At 42.8% G+C, this 21,267-nt stretch overlaps 1 protein-coding gene across 1 annotated transcript in view; it reads right to left on the bottom strand.

Moving 5' to 3' along the window:
• Window positions 1-20,626, bottom strand: part of LOC120033347 — a 47,545-nt gene extending 26,919 nt beyond the window's left edge. Inside the window, exons 1-10 of the mRNA XM_038979645.1 lie at window positions 20,513-20,626; window positions 19,860-20,060; window positions 19,476-19,681; window positions 17,622-17,669; window positions 17,412-17,476; window positions 16,996-17,015; window positions 16,621-16,821; window positions 15,858-16,054; window positions 15,732-15,776; window positions 15,458-15,519 (exon numbers count right to left, since the gene is read on the bottom strand). Of these exons, the coding sequence (XP_038835573.1) occupies window positions 15,475-15,519; window positions 15,732-15,776; window positions 15,858-16,054; window positions 16,621-16,821; window positions 16,996-17,015; window positions 17,412-17,476; window positions 17,622-17,669; window positions 19,476-19,681; window positions 19,860-20,060; window position 20,513 (1,029 nt within the window). The 5' untranslated portion in view covers window positions 20,514-20,626 and the 3' untranslated portion in view covers window positions 15,458-15,474. The remainder of the gene's footprint in view (window positions 1-15,457; window positions 15,520-15,731; window positions 15,777-15,857; window positions 16,055-16,620; window positions 16,822-16,995; window positions 17,016-17,411; window positions 17,477-17,621; window positions 17,670-19,475; window positions 19,682-19,859; window positions 20,061-20,512) is intronic.
• Window positions 20,627-21,267: the final 641 nt, after the last annotated feature.

The following is a 21,267-nucleotide window of genomic DNA, read 5'->3' as shown; positions in this document are numbered from 1 at the left end:
GATGAACTGTGGAGATGCCATGATGGCAGACTAGTGGCCCCAGCAAACCTATGTCCAGAACTAATACGAGAAGCTCATGGGCCCACACACGAAGGCAAACTAAAGACTTTACAGAAGGTGTCCCACATCTGGTGGCACCCACACATGAAAGACATGACAGATTTATTCTGTGATAAGTGCGGCATTTGTGGTAGCCACAATCCAAAGAAACCATATCAAACGCCCATGGGTTCATACCCAGTCCCTAACGCTTGTTTTCAGGACAGAAGAATAGATTACACTGACATGGAGCCAGATAATGTGACATATGGGAAAAGGTACCTTTTGGTAATGGTAGACAGGTTTTCCAAATGGGTCGAGGAAATACCAACAGCACGTGAGGATGCCAGGTCAGTCATTAAGTGGCTGCAGACTGAACTCATACCAAGGTATGGAGTTCCAAGGCAAATCCGATCCGACAAACGGGTCCCATTTTAGTAACCAACACCTGAGACAGGTGGAGGAAAGATTGGGTATTGTGCACAAGTTTGGGTTAGTGTACAGGCCACAATCTCAAAAGCCTCGTGAAACGCGCCAATCAAATGTATGTGCAGGTTTGAAGTTGATTTGGGTTGAAGCCCTGCCCCTGGCGTTGATGGCCATGAGAGCCTCTCCAGGTGCAGGCACCCATCTCTCTCCTCATGAGATAATGGCTGGAAGAGTCATGCCTGGTCCACCAAGGGAGGGAGGTCATATGCCCGCCCTTGATGTACAACAAATTGTAATGTCTGATATTTGTCAGAAAATTGACGGAACTTTCTGCAGCTCTCTCCACACAGATTCACAAGGTCCAATAGGGGGAGCTGACGGGAGATCCGCCACCACTGAAGGTAAAAAATTGGTGACTGGGTGGGGTTAAAGTCCACAAGAGAAAGTGGCTAGAACCCAGGTGGACTGGACAGTACGAAGTGAGGGAGGTTACTTCACACTCAGTCCAGGTCAAAGGTAAATCAGGCGCACCTTGGCACCACCTCACACATTGCACTCCAGCCCCAATCCCTTCTAGAACACTGACAGAAGTCAGAGCTGATTTAAACAGCTTAAATTCGATTCCAAATGAAGACATTCCTGACTCAGGGGATGCGGCATCAAACTCCGCCTCCCCTGAAAAAGGAACCTCGCCCAGTTAGAGGGACATTTCTCCCTCCCTGGGCAAGGCTAGGGATATCTGGCCCCTTATTTGTGATATTCCTACTGATATTTGGGGTGTCCCTGGGCACTTTCACATGGTTGATAGAATAACTATAACCGGATCCCCATGGATGTATGTCACGGACACTCTAGTCTAACTAGGTAATAACAGATTTAAAAAAAAAATAATAATAAAAAAAATAAAAAAAATTATTAAACAAAAGTTAAAATAAGAAACTAATATGGATTAAATTGGGAAGGTTGAATAGAGCGGGTGGAGAGCTGTGCAGAGAATGGACAGAAGATGGCAGTATTGCAGCACTCAACGGTCTCCCAGCCGACGGGGAGCCTGGTTGAATGCTGGTGACATAATTTTGTTTTTGTAGTAAACGTTTAGGTTAAGGGTTTCCGTGTTCCCAGAGATAAGATATCTTAAAGGAGTACACTTATATATATATATTAGGAGGATTATTTTCTGAGTTTTATTTAGACAAGGGATTTTTTAAGATAAAGGGTTCTTTTAGTATGTCTAGATATAGTATGGAACACGAATGTAAGGAGGTGATGTAACCTCTTGACCTGTCTTCATTGCATTTTCATGTGGTTTGATCACCCACGGGGGAATGTAGTGAGGATAATGAAATTGTGGTCATTTGGAATACTAATTTTGAGGTAAATTGATTATAATAGAGTTTATAACTCTTGACCATAATTGTAGTTTTAACCACAGAGGAGTCAGGTTTCTGTTTTTAAACATTGGCTATGACGGTTTTGAATGGGTTGTTATTGATTTGGTAATACAACAGAAAAAATCCCATTTGTCATCGATAATAAATGGGGGAAGATATGATACATTGAGGTGTGAACAGGAGATATTTTAAGCCTATAGGGCAGGAAAATACATAAGCATTTAAATATAAGAATATTTTACTAATCTTACCTAAGTCAATATTAAGAGTAGGTAAGGTTGATACCTGGCCAGGGCCAGGTATCAAACGGGAGAGGGGTACATTGTGGTCTAGGATAGGATTGGGGCCTATTGGATAATAAACTAATTAAAAATTAAAAATTACTAGCTAACAAATGGGTATAGAAGTTAAATATATAATCAGATAGAACAAATGAGAAACTGTTTGTTAGCCAAACTTGTATGTCCAGGATTTTATGCGTTACAGGTGAATTAAAGGAGAAGGTGATTCACTCGACCTGGGGGCATATCGCACTTGGAGGGTGAGACACACTGACACTGTCGAATGATCACAGAGTTAAGGAGAAGAACCGTTGCTAATAGAGCTCGGGGATCAACTCCTTAATGAAGAATCCCTGACCCCGACCTCTCAACACTGTGTACGTTCATAGAAGTGGAAAGTGTTGCTTGATCTCTGGCTGATGATGTGTTCTCTGGGAGAGGGTGGGGTTTTTACAGGACTGCTTGTAGTCCTGAGCTGTCTGATTAGGATACGATGGGGATGTTACCATCACAGTACTGCCAGTTCCAACGGACCAGGGTTCAGCCGGCCTCCTCCACCACTTCAAGACCAAGTCCCACACCACCACCTAAGCTCTCCAATCCGGCACAGGTAATAAATGTAAAAGACATCTCAGATAGTGACCAATTGGGGACTGAAACTGGTTATGAGGAAAGGGAGAATATGTGGTTGGCCTACAAAACACTTAATAGAAAGGACTGTGTCGTAGGTGGACATGCCAGACCTATTCTGGCTGCTCACCCAATTGCCCTTAGTAATGGGGAAGGTTGGATGTGTATATTGGAAAGTTTAAGCCAAATTCAACCCTGTGTAAAACTCTGAGTCTTGTGTTCCCAGAAGTCCCTCCCCAGAAGGTACCGTGGGGAGTTAAGGCATAGGGGGGATATTACAGCTGTATCACTGGTACAGGTAGAGGTATAGACTATGGGAGGCTCCCTACTACTGCCTGCATCACTAATGTCACTATTAACTAGAGGTGTTGCTGATGTATGGTGGATGTGTGGACCTACCAGGCGGTTGACCCCCATTTTGAAAGGAAATTGTCATTGCACATGTGCTTTGGCCAGTCTGATACCACCATTGCCTATTATTGAGGTTATAGCTAACCAACTTCTGGGAGCTGCACATGACACAGAGACTCGGTACCAACACAGGAGACGGCAGAACCGTGACGCTCCTTGGTCCTAGGGTACAGATAACATGCACACCAACCTGTGGGGGTCCCAATAGGGGTCCCCCACGAATACCAGACATCAAACAGGAATGATGGCCTGTGGCATTTATTGCCCATTTTTGGCCCAGCTATTGTTGATGCTAAGCAGAATGCCTGGATCAATTATATCTACTATAATCAACAATGATTTGTTAACTACACCCACACAGTACTTACGGGGATGGCTGAACGATTGGATTGGATGCTACCTCTCAAACCAGTAGACAAAATAGACTAGAACTGGACATGATTCTGGCCAACCAGGGAGGTGTATGTAAAATGATTGGAGAACAGTGTTGCACGTTTGTCCCTAAACAATACTAGTCCGGATGGGAGCATTTCAAAAGCTCTGAGTGGGTTGGCAAGGTTATCAGTGGAGATGAAGGGTCTTGCAGGTGTGGAGGAGAGTGGACTGTTCCCCTGGCTGGGTGGTTGGTTTGGTAAGTACACTACAATGATGGTTACTGGATTTCTGACTCTAGTTGTTGTTGTTTTTCTTATGCTCATGTGCTGTGCTGCCTGTATCATACCTTGTTTGAAGAAGTCTGTTACAGATGTGGCAAGGACCTCTGGTATGATGCCGTTGCTTGATGCTCCAGTTGGAGAGGCTGATACGGAATCAAGCTTTCGCAGGAGAGTGGGCCTGACAGAGGAGGACCCTTGGTTTGCTGTAGAAGAGGTTGTCGAATGAATAAAAAGTGATGTTTGTCCTCCCTGTTGTGAAGGTTTGAAGTTCCCGGGTGGCGACGAGCCCACCTGGTACAGGTTGTATAGAGGGATGGACCTGAGGGTTTAACATTTTTTCGTTTTTTGGTTAATAATGTGTGATTTTGGACTCAACAAGGCTTCGAGGCGGTCCATGGCCAATTGGCAGCTACATCCCTGATGGCATTTCAAAATAGAATCACGGTAGATATGTTGTTGGCTGAACGCGGAGGTGTTTGTGCCATGATTGGGGAGCAGTGTTGTTCTTTCATTCCCAACAACACAGCTACGGATGGGAGTCTGACTGTAGCATTGGAGGGACTTCGTACCCTTAATGGTAAGATGAAACAACATTCTGGAGTGGACACTTCTATGTGGGACTCATGGATGGATGCTTTTGGTAAATATAAGACGCTGGTTTCCTCTGTCCTGGTATCTATTTCCGTTTGTGCGGCTATTCTTGTACTTTGTGGATGCTGTTGCATTCCATGTGCGCGCACGCTTGCTAGCCGTGTTATCACTGCCGCCATAGACCCTAATCAGGAAAGGGCCCAAATGTTCCCATTGCTTGCTGATGGGGAAGCTGGACCTGTCTATCTATTTGAGGACTAAGAAACTTTTATGTCACGTCTCTTGTGAGACGTGAAGAGAGGGAATTAAAAATGTGTCTTCTGACAAATTTTATCCCATAGCTTTGTCTTTTATAATTTTATGTCACGTCTCTTGTGAGACGTGAAGAGAGGGAATTAAAAATTTGTCTTCTGACAAATTTTATCCCATAGTTTTGTTTTTTACTTTTATGTCACGTCTATAAAGACGTGAAGAGGGGGATTTGTAAGAAATTGTAATAGATACTGGAAACTTGTTATAACAAAATTCTCAACACAAGCTATACTTGACACAACAGGCACCCATCCCCTCTCTTCCCCACACATGTTGTTCTCATCAGATAACAGCCACAGACCCACACACACAACCCTCCCCCATGAACAGGAATCTGCTAAAACAACCCCACACACACACACTATGTTCAGGGTTGGGACTAAAGACAAAGAACTGTGTTGGGAGCCAACGGAACGTCGACATCAGGCCGAACAGGACTACCCACGACCCGGAGCGACCAATCAGAAGGCCAGACTACCAGATCAACCTACTTCATTCAATGCATATATAAAGCTGTACAATATGTTTAGCGCTCTCTTCTCCGACGATTCCATAAGAAGCAGACAGAAAGGGGCCGTGCTGCACGCTTTGCCAGATATTTTTACACTTGAATAAACTGCCTTATTATACAATTATACACCTCGTCCTATGTCTCAACTTGATCTCCTGTCTCTAGTAACTGTTTTATCAACACATCTGTACTGTTTAATTCCTGTTGAAGACATAATTTAATATTCTATCACAAAACCTTTCATGACACCCACCCAACTGTAAATTATAGTTATGGTATTCATATTGAACATGAATTGTCAAATGAAATGAGGAAAATAGACTTACCCTGCAGCTATGGGATTCTTTTCTGTTGACTGTATTGCAGTTGTGGTTTGAAGTGATCTGTTCTAAGAGAAAGAGAAAGTGAAACTTAACAGCATGAGATAATAAGGGGAGGGGCAATTTTTTCAGAAAGTCACAAATGCTGAGTTTACACAGGCAGCTGCATTCTGATTTTTCTTTCACTAATTGGTCTTTTGACCAATCACATCATATCTTTTTCAGAGCTGATCTGATTGGTCAGAAGACCAATTGGTGAAAAGAAGTTCAGAATTGGGCTGCCTGTGTGAACGCAGCCATCATATTCAGTTTCGAACAACAAAGTGGGCACCACTAGATTTGGTAAACAGCTGAGGGATGGGGCTGGAAAAATGTAACACTCACATTTATAGACAGAGCGATGGATGCACCACCATCCATGATATAGAAATGATAGTTTTAGCAATGGTTTGAGGCTATACAGTGTTTGTTTACAATTACACATTTAAAAACAATGGAATAAAACGAGCTTATATTTTGGGTTCTGATGGGGTTGACAGTTGAAGTAATCTCATAGTACAATTAGAATTTATAGTCTTTAAGAATCAATGGGTGTATATATAACTCATTCAAAAGTCCAAAAATCTATGTACCAATAGCAGATTGACACTTTAATAAGGTGCATAACAGTAGTTAGACAAAGCACGATTTCAATTTGTTTGCTTGCCTCAATTGCTTAAAAATCTGTCCTCTCGTCCTCTTCACCTGCACTGATTGGAAAGACTTGACAGGTGAAAACAATATGGTGGAAGCTCATCTTTAGTCTATTGACTTATATATCCCTGCGCATTGACTCGGTACCGGTAGTCCCTGTATATAGCCTCGTTATTGATATTTTATTGTGTTACTTTTTATTGTATTTTTTACTTTATTTGGTAAATAATATTTTAACTATTTCTTGAACTGCATTGTTGGTCAAGGGCTCGTAAGTAAGCATTTCACGGCAAGGTCTACACCTGTTGTGTTCCGCACATGTGACAAAAAAAAATTATTTGATAGAAAATTTGATTTGATAAATCAATAAGTCTCCACTCCTGGCACCCGCGGTAGAATGTCATTAGGCTGAAATGTAGAATTAATGCCACGTTTAAAACAACTGAGAGCTTGGAACTCGGAAATCTCAGACTTCAGTGCGTTCAAAACAACGGGTAATCTGAAAAGAAATGGGGGGGAAATGGTTTGAATGGTCATTTAACTCTTCCAATTCGGGAACTCGGGCCTATTTCTAGAGCTCCGACTTTCCGACCTGAGGATCACTGACATCATGGTTTGACCTCGTATTTTTTTCGAATTCCCAGTTGTTTTGAACGCAGCATATTTTCAACCACAGATCATGATTCATGTTCTAAATCGTGGAGCTCCACCCCATAGGGGAGCTTTGCTCCAAGTGGTTTTCCCTGCTGCCTAGGCAGCGAATAGCCTGAGAGAAAACTATGCACACAACTGCAGCCAATGGGAGTACAGGTGTCTATATAAGGGGATGCTTCCCCTCAATCAGCCTCCCATTATCTTCAGCAACTGGACTGAAGGCGAGAAGAGAAGAGAGAAGATAAGTCTAAATGAGCACACCATTTCCACCCGACCCAAAAGCTCTTTTATGAGCTCAGTGTCGCTGCTCCACTATGGCGACTGTGGACTCACACAACTTATGTTTCGTGTGCCTAGGATCACAGCATGCTAGGGGCGGCCTCACAGATCCCCCGGAATGCCCTAGCATGTCGCCTCTAGAGAAGACGAGGATATTGGGAAGTGTGTGGATTTTTCTCTCAAACCCCCCCTCCCTATAGAGAGTGCAAGGTTTTTCTCATCCTTGGGCGAGGAAGAGACGGGCTCTGAAATTTCAGCAGCCCCCTCCTACGCAACAGCCTCTCTGCGCTCTGATTTTCTAGGGCTCATTGCGCGCTGCGAGCCGGCTGGAGATCACGCTGCCCCCCCCATTCCCTCCAACCCGGAAGTAGATATGATGGAGGGCGGCCCCTACTCTAGACCAAAAATGGCGGTGGTGCCACTGGGATCCGGCAAAAAGCTTACACCCCATTCACCAGAGTGGACGGCAGACGACCCCAGGGGATCCCCAGGCTCGAGGACACCATGGCTGTGTACCTCGTCCCGGGTACGAGCTCCTGGCCGTCGCCCAGAGAACCCACTCTACCTACAACAAAGGACACGCTCACAGCTCAGCTGGTAAATAAGTATTTTGCACTAGATGTCCAGGCTGTAGCAGCAGCGAATAATATTGCCCTTCTGGCAGCCTCTCTGTCCCTTCTCACCACGGGTAAGACTGAGCTGTCAGGAGTGGAGATATAAGAGGCGTCAAGAATTTTCGGCGCCATACTTCATCTCCCACAATACCCACAATTGCTGATGCTTCAGATACTCAACTAGTCTAAAGAAGGCCAGTTTTATTGCTTCTTTAATCAGAACAACAGTTTTAAGCTGTGCTAACATAATTGAAAAAGGGTTTTCTAATGATCAATTAACCTTTTAAAATGATAAACTTGGATTAGCTAACACAACGTGCCATTGGAACACAGGAGTGATGGTTGCTGATAATGGGACACTGTATACCTAAACTCAGCAAAAAAAGAAACGTCCCTTTTTCAGGACCCTGTCTTTCAAAGATAATTCCTAAAAATCCAAAGAACTTCACAGATCGTCATTGTAAAGGGTTTAAACACTGTTTCCCATGCTTGTTCAATGAATCATAAACAATGAACATGCACCTGTGGAACGATCGTTAAGACACTAACAGCTTACAGATGGTAGGCAATTAAGGTCACAGTTATGAAAACTTAGGACACTAAAGAGGCCTTTCTACTGACTCTGAAAAACACCAAAAGAAAGATGCCCAGGGTCCCTGCTCATCTGCGTGAGCGTGCCTTAAGCTTGCTGCAAGGAGGCATGAGGACTGCAGATGTGGCCAGGGCAATAAATTGCCGTACTGCGAGATATACAGCGCTACAGGGAGACAGGACGGACAGCTGATCGTCCTCACAGTGGCAGACCATGTGTAACAACACCTGCACAGGATCGGTACATCCAAACATCACACCTGCGGGACAAGTACAGGATGGCAACAACAACTGCCCGAGTTACACCAGGAACGCACAATCCCTCCATCTGTGCTCAGACTGTGCGCAATAGGTTGAGAGAGGCTGGACTGAGGGCTTGTAGGTCTGTTGTAAGGCAGGTCCTCACCAGACATCATCGGCAATAATGTCGCCTATGGGCACAAACCCACCGTTGCTGGACCAGACAGGACTGGCAAAAAGTGCTTTTGTCTCACAAGGGGTGCTGGTCGGATTTGCGTTTATCGTGGGAGGAATGAGCGTTACACCGAGGCCTGTACTCTGGAGCGGGATTGATTTGGAGATGGAGGGTCCGTCATGGTCTGGGGTGGTGTGTCACAGCATCATCGGACTGAGCTTGTTGTCATTGCAGGTAATCTCAACGCTGTGCGTTACAGGGAAGACATCCTCCTCCCTCATGTGGTACCCTTCCTGCAGGCTCATCCTGACATGACCCTCCAGCATGACAATGCCACCAGCCATACTGCTCGTTCTGTGCATGATTTCCTGCAAGACAGGAATGTCAGTGTCCTGCCATGGCCAGCGAAAGGGATCTCAATCCCATTGAGCACGTCTGGGACCTGTTGGATCGGAGGGTGAGGGCTAGGGCCAGGGCCATTCCCCCCAGAAATGTCCGGGAACTTGCAGGTGCCTTGGTGGAAGACTGGGGTAACATCTCACAGCAAGAACTGGCAAATCTGGTGCAGTCCATGAGGAGGAGATGCACTGCAGTACTTAATGCAGCTGGTGGCCACACCAGATATTGACTGTTATTTGATTTTGACCCCCCCTTTGTTCAGGGACACATTATTCAATTTCTGTTAGTCACATGTCTGTGGAACTTGTTCAGTTTATGTCTCAGTTGTTGAATCTTTTTATGTTCATAGACATTTTTACACATGTTAAGTTCGCTGAAAATAAACGCAGTTGACAGTGAGAGGACATTTCTTTTTTTGCTGAGTTTATTTTTATTCGAGTTTTGCAAAATGTTCATCAATGTAAATACAAAGATTTGACCATATCCCAACCTCCATACAACACATCCACCCAACCCCCCTAGTCCCTTCCCTACCTCTCCGCCCTACCTCAGTCCACCCACCTCGATTCCCTCCCTCCCAACCACCCATCCATCCTGATCACCCCATATAGCCAATCCATATCACACCCTCCCTCAATTCAGTCCTAGAAAACAAAAATTCTACAGAGATTCTACAGAGACAACAAATAAACAACAAAGAATACAGGGGGGGGGGGGAATACAATCAGCTCAATACAGATTCAAAATACAAAAACATAATTAAATAAATGATCAGAAAACCTTAGACAAACTTGCTTGGACTAGATAGCATTATATTGATGACTGTACATATTATGTAATGACGACTGGTAATGCCTTCTGGGAAACCTTAAAGCATCTCATCAGAGGGGAGCCTCTGCAAGCCATTAAAGTATGATATACATGGTTGCCATTTAATAACAAATGCATCATTGGAACCTCTAAAAGATGACTTAATTTTCTTAAGCTTTAGAAAGAACATTACATCGTTGAGCCATTGAGATGTAGAGGGGGGCTGAGCAGACTTCCACTGGAGAATAATTCTACATTGAGCTAATCAGGATGTAAAAGCAACAATATGGGCATGTTTGGGGTCCAAGGCGGACAAGTTTTCTGGAATACCAAAAACAACTATCAAGGGACAAGGCTGCAGGTTCATTTCAAGCACCTCAGATAAAGTTTTAAAAATTTAATCCCAGTAATTTTGTAGTTTAGAGCATTGAATGAACATGTGACTAAGGTCACATGGTGAGACATGACACCTATCACACTCTTAATTTACATTTGGACATATGTCAGACAATCTGGATTTGGAAAAATGCACCCCTGTCAAACCTTAAATTGTATGAGACCAAGACGAGCACAAGATGTAGTGGATCGTACTCTATCAATCGCCTCATCCCACCACTCCTGTGTAAATTCAACACCCATTTCCCGTTCCCAAGCAGATGTAATTTTGTTGGTGGAGTGTTTGTCCAATGACAAACTACACAGATAGATCTGAGAAATGACGGCTTTCTGTCGAGGTAATAGAGTCAATATGCCATCCCAGGGTTAGCAAGTGGGTGGAGCAGGGAAGCCAGAAAATTGGGAGGAGACACAATGCCTAATTTGAATGTAATGTAAAAAGTGAGATGGAGGCAAAGAGTATTTAGAGGCCAGGTTGGGAAAACTAGAAAAAATTATATTTACATATTAGTCTTGGAAGGACTTAATACCTTTCCTTGTCCAGTAAGAGAAAGCATTATCTATTAGAGAAGCGGGAAATAAGTGATTCTTATCAATAGGTCCCATAGTAGATGCAGCGGAGATTTTAAAATATTGTCGAAACTGGTACCAAATCTTAAGTGTGGGAAGCACTACAGGATTGCGAGTATAGCGAGAGGGGGATGTTGGGAGAGAAGCGCAAAGTAAAGCAGGAAGAGAAGAATACAAGAATGTGCCTCTAGGTGGCACCATGGGGTATCTGGAGCATGTAACCAGAATGGCAATTTCTGAAAGTTGGCTGCCCAGTAATAGTATAAACAGTTGGGTAGTGCCAGCCCTCCACTAAACTTGCATCTCTGAAGTAAAAATCTACTGACTCTGGGTACCTTTCCTCCCCAGATAAATGTGGTAACAGCCTGATTGATTGACTTAAAAAACCCTTTGGTAAAAACAATGGGATAGTTTGAAATAGATAAAGGAATTTGGGTAAACTGTTCATTTTTACAGCATTAATCTTTCCTATAAGTGATAGTGGTAAACTACTCCATCTCTGAAAATCAGTTTTCATTTGCACAAAAAGGGGAGCAAAGTTTGCAGAAAAGAGAGCATGTAATGTTGAGTTAAGTTCACTCCAAGGTATTTGAATCCAGAGCGGCTAAACTGAAAGAGCAAGTCTGTCTGCTGGAGTGTAGAATTGCTGGATTGACTGGGAAGCACTCACTTTTCTGTAGATTCAGCTTGTAACCGGAGAAGGAGCCAAAGTTCTCCAGAATAGAAAGGATAGAAGGTAAACAGGTTACAGGGTTATTTACATATGTTATCATTATATACAGATGATTTGTTACTCTATGTTCAACTCCTTCCCGTGTTACACCTCGGAAAGAGGAGGATGCCCGTAAACCTACTGAAAGGGGCTCATTGGCGATGGAAAATAATAAAGGGGACAGTGGGCAGCATTGGCTTGTCCCACGTTCCAGGGAAAAATAATCAGAACGGGTGTCATTGGTTCAGACACTGGCCTGGGGAGACGGAAATACATCCACAGGTACCCCTCTAATTGACTCAAATGTTGTTAATTAGCCTATCAGAAGCTTCTAAAGCATGACATAATTTTCTGGAATTTTCCAAGCTGTTTAAAGGCACAGTCAATTTAGTGTATGTAAACTTCTGATCCACTGGAATTGTGATACAGTGAATTATAAGTGAAATAATATGTCTGTAAACAATTGTTGGAAAAATGACTTGTGTCATGCACAAAGCAGATGTTCTAACCGACTTGCCAAAACTATAGTTTGTTAACAAGAAATTTGTGGAGTGGTTGAAAAACGAGTTTTAATGACTCCAACCTAAGTGTATGTAAACTTCTGACTTCAACTGTATGTAGCTTAAATGACAACCACACAAGACAGTATTAGTCATTTTTATCAAAGTTCAACAACGTTAGTGTTTCTGCCAAGTAGAAAAGGAATGGCAACGGGAAAAAAATGTCCTGATGTAAAAGTCAAACATACCTTCGACTTAGAGGCTAGGCTATGCATGCTACCTGGCAAAAGAGTAGGTCATAGATCCAAGATACGCCTCAGAAGTGACTGTCGAACCAATGCGTGGCGTCCTCGTGGGAGTCGAATTGTAGCTTCCCCCCGGCATGTTCAATATGCAGACGAGCAGGGTAGCGGAGTAAGAATTTCACTTTCTTCTCATGAAGTTTGCTTTTCACATCAAGGAATTTGGTCTTTTCTTGGCAACATTCGAGCTGAGGTCAGGAAAGATGAACACCTTGCGTCCGCAGAAGTGTAGCTGGTCTCTGCCCCGCCTCTGGAGGATCCGCTCCTTGTCACCGTAGTAGTGAAAACGGATGATAAACACTCTAGGCTTGGAGTTATCGTCTCCGCCTGCTGGGGAGTGGCCAATGCGGTGGGCTCTATCCAGCTTCGGGGTTGATGGAACGATGGCCGGACCCAGCACATCTGCGAATAATTCTGACATGAACTTATCTGAGTCCCCTCCTTCACGTTTCTCTGGTATACCAACAACACGAAGATTGCTAAGGCGAGAATGGGATTCCAGGTCATCGGTCTTGTCAATCAGCTTTTGGTTTTCGGAGCTCAGACAGGCAACCGTTTTCTCAAGTGCTACTCTGCGGGCACTGTAGTCACACAGGTTGTTGTTCAAAGCCGTCAATTCGGCTGCCATGTTCATCCACCACAGCTCGGACACCATCCAGGACGGCGGAGAAGGGGGCCAGAGAAGCATCGATGGCAGTTTTGAGCTGAGTAGCAATGGTAGATGTAATTTCCTAGACCAGAACCGTATGGAGGTTCTGAAGATCTGTGGGGAGTGTGACCGCATGAGGCTCTGTAACAGTTGGACTGGAGTCGGCGCCATTGCCATTCACATTAGCCATCGCGGTTGAAACGTTAGTTACAGGTCTTCTGCTCCACAGGTTGTGTGACATCTGACATACGAACTCACAATCAAATATGATAAGTAAGAAAGTGAAATGCAAAGTACAAATTTGGCAAAATTAGCTCATGTGTAGGAGCTTCGTCCACGAGCTTCTTCTCCATTCACATGCTAAGCTGGAACTCTCACAGTCATGTATTCTAGCCAGCTCACAAGTCTATGACTGTGTTTGGGTGGAAGGATGAGGGATATACAGTAGTTTCTGTAACTTGTATTACAGTACTATCAGAGCAATCATTTAATGTTGACAGAATATTCAAGTATCATCTATCTGCTTGTAGAAATTAGTATGGCTCATATTCTGTTTTATCAGCCCACTAGTCATTGGCAATGCCTTTAGACTGAGTAGGGCGGATTGGACTGAGGACGCAGTATATTGTGACAGTGTGTTACAGTACTGCGGGACTTGGTCGGCAGCCATGGCCGAGCCCGACCTTTTCATTAAGTGGGAAGTGTTAGGCTCGGCAGGGAGTACATTTTGGAGCGTTGCGCTCCGTCTTAAACCACTAGGAGCAGAGCTCCCCTATGGGGCGGAGCTCCACGATATAAAACGATAGTTACCAGAGTTGTAACTCAATTTCTATGAGTGGAGCGGAGCCCCATAGGACTTAAATATGAAACTATCTGTGAGAAGATTAAATGTAATTTTAGCCTTCTAAATTAGATAATTGTTTTTTTTCATGTAAAGTTTATGCCAAAAGGATGGAACTCCCCTTTTTCCAGAGTGCTTATAAAGGACTCCTAACTAAATTTACATTTGACCAAAACATGCCGGATTGCTGCCGGTGTGGAAAGTGCTCTTAGCTGTACCATGAATAATCAACCATTGAGACCAGAGAACGTGAGGATTTGAGCCACACTTTTAAAAACTACAAGACCAGAAAATGGTAAGACCCTCTGAAACTTGACGAGTGAAGACAGATATAGACTATATCAAACATTTTCAGTCTGTAGCTGGGAAATGTAATGTAGTCTAGAACTTTGACCAAATACACGAGGGAGAGCCGATCAAACGACCATTGGAACGTCTGAAGGACAGTCTAACGGACAACCAGAGACTTTCTGTAGAATTACTCCCCATAGACATACAGGGCGATTTCAACAGAGAGACGACAAAGACATACAAGCGTAAATATGTGTTGCATTTCTAATGAGCGGTTGTTAGGGTGCTAAATATCCATATTTATGATGAGTGTATTATTGAAATGTATGTACGATAGTTGAATTCCTTCCTCTCTCCTTCTCCCATTCTTTCTTTCCCCAGCCCTTTCAATATGTAACCAACTGTCATATCGGGTTAGTCCACTAGGGACGTTTCATTGCATTATGTTAGTAATCAATGTATAATCTATCCTGTGTGTGTGCTCATGTGATTCTGTGTGATTATTTAGTTAGTTAGTAAATAAATAAGCTAATTTGTGTATCGCTGAGTCATCATGTAGACTAGGGTTTGTGCAGATTTAACGGATTATGCAACGTTCAGAATGAGACTGATATGAGGAAATTACTGACTGCTATGATATAGAGATTCTGATATTCTTGAATTCATTTGGGAAATAGTAACTCATTAAACAAACTTTTCCTGTGGTGCCCCAGGTTACTAATGAGTTAATTGTTACATTATTCATTTAATCACGTAATAATTACACATAGTTAATTATTCAATAAATAGCATGTTATCACATTAATGTTAGCAACGTCACGACAAGATGATTGTTTGAAGAAATGACAAAGTCTCTCTCACTTGATTAGAATATTCCACCACTGTATACAGATGTAGGATCTTAATTTGAGCCAGTTTGTTGCACCAGGAAAATAATTAATGAACTATATGGATGGATTATAATTAATGAACATTTTTGTAAGGGTTGATATATTTTTCATTAGGCAAATCAAGTCTGAAATCTAAAAGTTTAAATTAAACTTTAGAAGCCATTATAAAAGTCAAATACACTATAAGTTTGCATTTCAGCAACAAAAGAGTGATCAAATTATGATCTTACATCTGTAGTTGATGATGTATAGTTTTAGCATTTGCAATAATTTGACAAACCATTATATAGCTCCGAATTACAGATAGATTGCCAGAAAGAGGTCTTGTAGAGGGATGTGGATCTTGAAAAGAATAGGAAACATAAAACACAAGATGTTAGTGATATGACCTGCGATGATTACTGTATTACATTGACCACAACAATGAACAAAATAGAATCACAGAATAATGACTTATATGAAGTGTAAATCTTAGAAATTGTTGCATGTTGCTTTTATATTTTTGTTCATTACAGTAGTTGATGATGTATAGTTACTGCAATAATTTGATATACCATGACAAAGTTTAGAATCCAAGCTACATAGCAACGACTTCTGGTCTGTAAAATAAAGGAGAGGAAAAATGAGTACATCACATACAGAGACACTGTATACAAATTGATGATTCATTGACATCATACCATGTCAAGCTTCTGCCTAATCTGTTTGACTGCTGCATCATTGTGAGGACACTCCAGTAGTCCTCTCTGGCTCTCATGGAACAGACAATCCACTGTGATTATTACATCACTTCTGGTCACTAGTCTGCTGCTGTCAGGTACAGTGGAGTCTGGGTTGAAGGTGTGATGCAGCACTACCAGAATGACATCTTTACCAGCTGTCAAGAGAATGAGGGAATATGTCAAAATAAACCAATAAAACTCTCAAATAAACAATTTAGTAATTTACTTTATGCCGTTGGCACATTGAGTAAATCTGGTGTGGAAAGAGAATATCTGGTGTAGAAGGAAATAACTGTCACGACTCCCACCAAAGGTGGCTCCTGTTCGGGCGGCGCTCGGCGGTCATCGTCACCGGTCTACTAGCTGCCACCGATCCCCTTTTCCTTTTCTGTTAGTTTTGTCTTATTGGTTACACCTGTTTCTTGTTTGGGTTTTGGTTAGGGTTATTTAAGCCGGTTATGCCCGCCTGCTTTTGTGCGGGCTTGTTCCTCTGTTAGTTTGTGGATGTGCTATTTTCTTATTTTCTCCGGACTGTTTGGGTCCTGTTTTTGGGCCGGTCATTGTATGCGCCTGGTGTTTTTGGCGTGACCTTTTCTGTCACCGGAATAAATACGGTTGTCCTAAACCCTCTGCTCTCTGCACATGACTCCGCACCCACTACTCCTAGAAGTCGTAACATTAACATTGCTTGGGAAGTCATATTTGGGATAAATTACTGTACTTGGAATCTGTTGCAGTGCTGCTTCAATATCAGTCCCGGTGCGGGAGACGATGGGACAGAAAGCCATGATGACATCACTCTCCACTGGCGACTCGACTTCCGTAAAACATCTTGTGGTGTTGTTGACTTGTCTCATAAACTGAATATGAGAATCCAAAGTATTGCCCGTCTCAACTGTGTAGTATTTCATCTTGTGTTCCACTGATTTTAAACAGACAACAAAGAGGAAGGTCAAAAAGGTCATTTATGAAAGTATTAATGTTGGATTTAATTGTCACAATGGATACTTGGTTCAAAGTTCAGTCAGCAATAAGATTTTTGTAAGTTTAACCATTTACTTTATAGTGCACCCCTTAATCAAAATATGACAATTACCTCTGTGTTCCAGCATGGATCTGTAGAAAGTGAATGAACAGACAAAGGGGTTTATGAGTCTAGATAGATACATTCAGGATAGGAAAACATGTACAACAACCAGTGTTCAATCCAAAGATTAAGGCAGAGACTATTTAATGACATAATAGAAACATCTTTAGTCAAGCAGCTGCAGGGGAGATCTATCTCTGATTTCACAGGGAAGAACTCAAAGAATAAATGGTTAGATGTTTCTTATACAGTGGGAGGTGATCATACAATCATATTGTTTACACAACAGTTCTTTATACAAGCAACAGTTCTGGAACACAATGGCCTTGTGTTAGGGTGCAGACATACCAGGAGTCTACTGTATGAAAGGCATAACATCACAGTCCAACACAAAACATATCCATTGAGAAGTTACAACAGCTCACCCCAAATTCTGCCACAACACCGTTACACAGCTCTGAATCACAACTAGAATGCCAGAATGTCCGGTCTGTACAAAGAGAAAAAGGAGTATCCAGTACATCAAATACAGAGAGATGCTGTACTCAAAATGATGATTAATTGATACAATCAATCACAATCTGCGTAACAGCTATAGAGTTCAGTAACAAAGTCTTCATTGTGAATGTACTTACCAGCATGTTACCCTGTTCAGGGATTCTGATCTGTTCTTCAGCTCCAATCTATAGAAAACACTCATTACAAATACTAATATTTGACTCATACTACAACCATTGATTTTCTCATACACTAGCAGACCCTGTGTAATAAAATACTTTGGTTAACTACACTGCTCAAAAAAATAAAGGGAACACTTAAACAACACAATGTAACTCCAAGTCAATCACACTTCTGTGAAATCAAACTGTCCACTTAGGAAGCAACACTGATTGACAATAAATTTCACATGCTGTTGTGCAAATGGAATAGACAAAAGGTGGAAATTATAGGCAATTAGCAAGACACCCCCCAAAACAGGAGTGATACTGCAGGTGGTGACCACAGACCACTTCTCAGTTCCTATGCTTCCTGGCTAATGTTTTGGTCACTTTTGAATGCTGGCGGTGCTCTCACTCTAGTGGTAGCATGAGACGGAGTCTACAACCCACACAAGTGGCTCAGGTAGTGCAGTTCATCCAGAATGGCACATCAATGCGAACTGTGGCAAAAAGGTTTGCTGTGTCTGTCAGCGTAGTGTCCAGAGCATGGAGGCCCTACCAGGAGACAGGCCAGTACATCAGGAGACGTGGAGGAGGCCGTAGGAGGGCAAAAACCCAGCAGCAGGACCGCTACCTCCGCCTTAGTGCAAGGAGGTGCACTGCCAGAGCCCTGCAAAATGACCTCCAGCAGGCCACAAATGTGCATGTGTCAGCATATGGTCTCACAAGGGGTCTGAGGATCTCATCTCGGTACCTAATGGCAGTCAGGCTACCTCTGGCGAGCACATGGAGGGCTGTGCGGCCCCACAAAGAAATGCCACCCCACACCATGACTGACCCATCGCCAAACCGGTCATGCTGGAGGATGTTGCAGGCAGCAGAACGTTCTCCACGGCGTCTCCAGACTCTGTCACGTCTGTCACATGTGCTCAGTGTGAACCTGCTTTCATCTGTGAAGAGCACAGGGCGCCAGTGGCGAATTTGCCAATCTTGGTGTTCTCTGGCAAATGCCAAACGTCCTGCACGGTGTTGGGCTGTAAGCACAACCCCCAACTGTGGACGTCGGGCCCTCATACCACCCTCATGGAGTCTGTTTCTGACCGTTTGAGCAGACACATGCACATTTGTGGCCTGCTGGAGGTCATTTTGCAGGGCGCTGGCAGTGCACCTCCTTGCACAAAGGCGGAGGTAGCGGTCCTGCTGCTGGGTTGTTGCCCTCCTACGGCCTCCTCCACGTCTCCTGATGTACTGGCCTGTCTCCTGGTAGCGCCTGCATGCTCTGGACACTACGCTGACAGACACAGCAAACCTTTTTGCCACAGCTCGCATTGATGTGCCATCCTGGATGAACTGCACTACCTGAGCCACTTGTGTGGGTTGTAGACTCCGTCTCATGCTACCACTAGAGTGAGAGCACCGCCAGCATTCAAAAGTGACCAAAACATCAGCCAGGAAGCATAGGAACTGAGAAGTGGTCTGTGGTCACCACCTGCAGAATCACTCCTGTTTTGGGGGGTGTCTTGCTAATTGCCTATAATTTCCACCTTTTGTCTATTCCATTTGCACAACAGCATGTGAAATTTATTGTCAATCAGTGTTGCTTCCTAAGTGGACAGTTTGATTTCACAGAAGTGTGATTGACTTGGAGTTACATTGTGTTATTTAAGTGTTCCCTTTATTTTTTTGAGCAGTGTATATGGTTTTGCATTTTTTGCTATTTGAAGTTATTCATTGACAGTTATTGAACATGGTTGTAACCATACAGCAGAGGCTGTTGCAGGGAGAATGGGGAGAGTGGTCCTCCCTGAACCTTGAATTAGGGTTAGCTACCTTTGGCTGTATGTTCAGCTTCCTCAGAACCCTGCTGGCTGCTGCATCATTGCGAGGACACTCCAGGAGTCCTCCCTGGCTCTCATGGAACAGACAGTCCACTGTGAGTATTACATCACTTCTGGTCACTAGTCTGCTGCTGTCAGGTACAGTGTAGTCTGGGTTGAAGGTGTGATGCAGCACTACCAGAAGGACATCTTTACCAGCTGTCAAGAGAATGAGGGAATACGTCAAAATTACCCAATTAAACTCTCAAATAAACAATTAAGTATTGTCATTTATGCTGTTGGTACATTTTGAGTAAATCTGGTGTTGAAAGAGAATATCTGGTATAGAAGGAAATAACATTGCTTGGGAAGTCATATTTGGGATAAATTACTGTACTTGGAATCTGTTGCAGTGCTGCTTCAATATCAGTCCCGGTGCGGGAGACGATGGGACAGAAAGCCATGATGACATCACTCTCCACTGGCGACTTCACTTCCGTAAAACATCTTGTGGTGTTGTTGAGTCGTCTCATAAACTGAATATGAGAATCCAAAGTATTGCCAGTCTCAACTGTGTAGTATTTCATCTTGTGTGCCACTGATTTTAAACAGACAAGAAAGACGAAGGTCAAGATAGTCATTGATAAAAGTATCAATTATTTTGTTAATTGGCACAATGGATATTTGCTTCATAGTTCCGCCAGCATTTATAGTGCACCTCTTAATCAAAATGTGAAATGTGTTTTAAATGACCTCTACGTTCCAACATGGATCTATAGAAAGTGAATGAACAGACAAAGGGGTTTATTAGTCTAGATAGATACATTCAGGATAGGAAAACTACAACCAGTGTACAAACCATGAAGATAAACTCTATTTCTCTACAGTGCAAACTGTGTACAGCAGCATGAGGCTATTCCACATTCTAAACATGTACTTTTTTGCTCTAATCTTTCACAATATTGTCACGCCCTGACCATAGAGAGCCTTTTTATTCTCTTTTTTGGTTAGGTCGGGGTGTGACTAGGGTGGGCAATCTAGGTTGTTTACTTCTATGTTGGCCTGGTATGGTTCCTTTGGTCCGAATGTTCTTACGACGATCGTGACAAATATCCAGCTCTAGAGTACTTTACCACCTCAGTCCTTCCACTGGACAACATGATTTATTGGAATTAGAAAGTGAAAGTAATGTGTTATTGCAAATGTACTTACTGCCTCTGTTCTATTCTACATTCATAGAATTACTCATCTAAAACACATTCCATTAAATTCTGCACTACCAGTTTCCACTTAACCATCTGCACTGTTTTATTCCTGTTGTAGACATAGAATACTAAATGATCACAAAACCTTTCATGACACCCACCCAACTGTAAATGATAGTTATGGTGTTCATATTGAACATGAATTGTCAATTAAAGGATATGAGAAAAGTAGATTTACCCTGCAGCTGTGGGATTATTTTCAGTTGACTGTAGTTTGAAGTGATCGGTTCTAATCGCTAAACTAAAAGAAAGTGAAACTAAACAGCATGCGATAAAGAAGGGTGTCCCCTAATTAACACGAATACAAAATGAAAATTTGCTATATCGTAAAAATGTCAACTAAAATTCGTTTTGGGGTCTTAATTTAAGGTTAGGCATACGATTAGCAGTGTGGTTAAAATAAAGGTTAGATTTAAAATCACAATAGAAAAAAATGTTTTGTAGAAATAGGCGGGGTTTATGACTTTTGGGCTGTGGTAACTAGTGACGACCGATATGGAGGGAAGGCTATTTTATCACTTAGTCACTTTGGCAATATAT

The sequence above is a fragment of the Salvelinus namaycush genome, chromosome 40, assembly GCF_016432855.1.
Source record: "Salvelinus namaycush isolate Seneca chromosome 40, SaNama_1.0, whole genome shotgun sequence".
NCBI classification, from domain to species: Eukaryota; Metazoa; Chordata; class Actinopteri; order Salmoniformes; family Salmonidae; genus Salvelinus; species Salvelinus namaycush.
The sequence above is the reverse complement of the archived record's forward strand: the minus strand, read 5'-3'. Positions and strand labels throughout refer to the sequence as shown.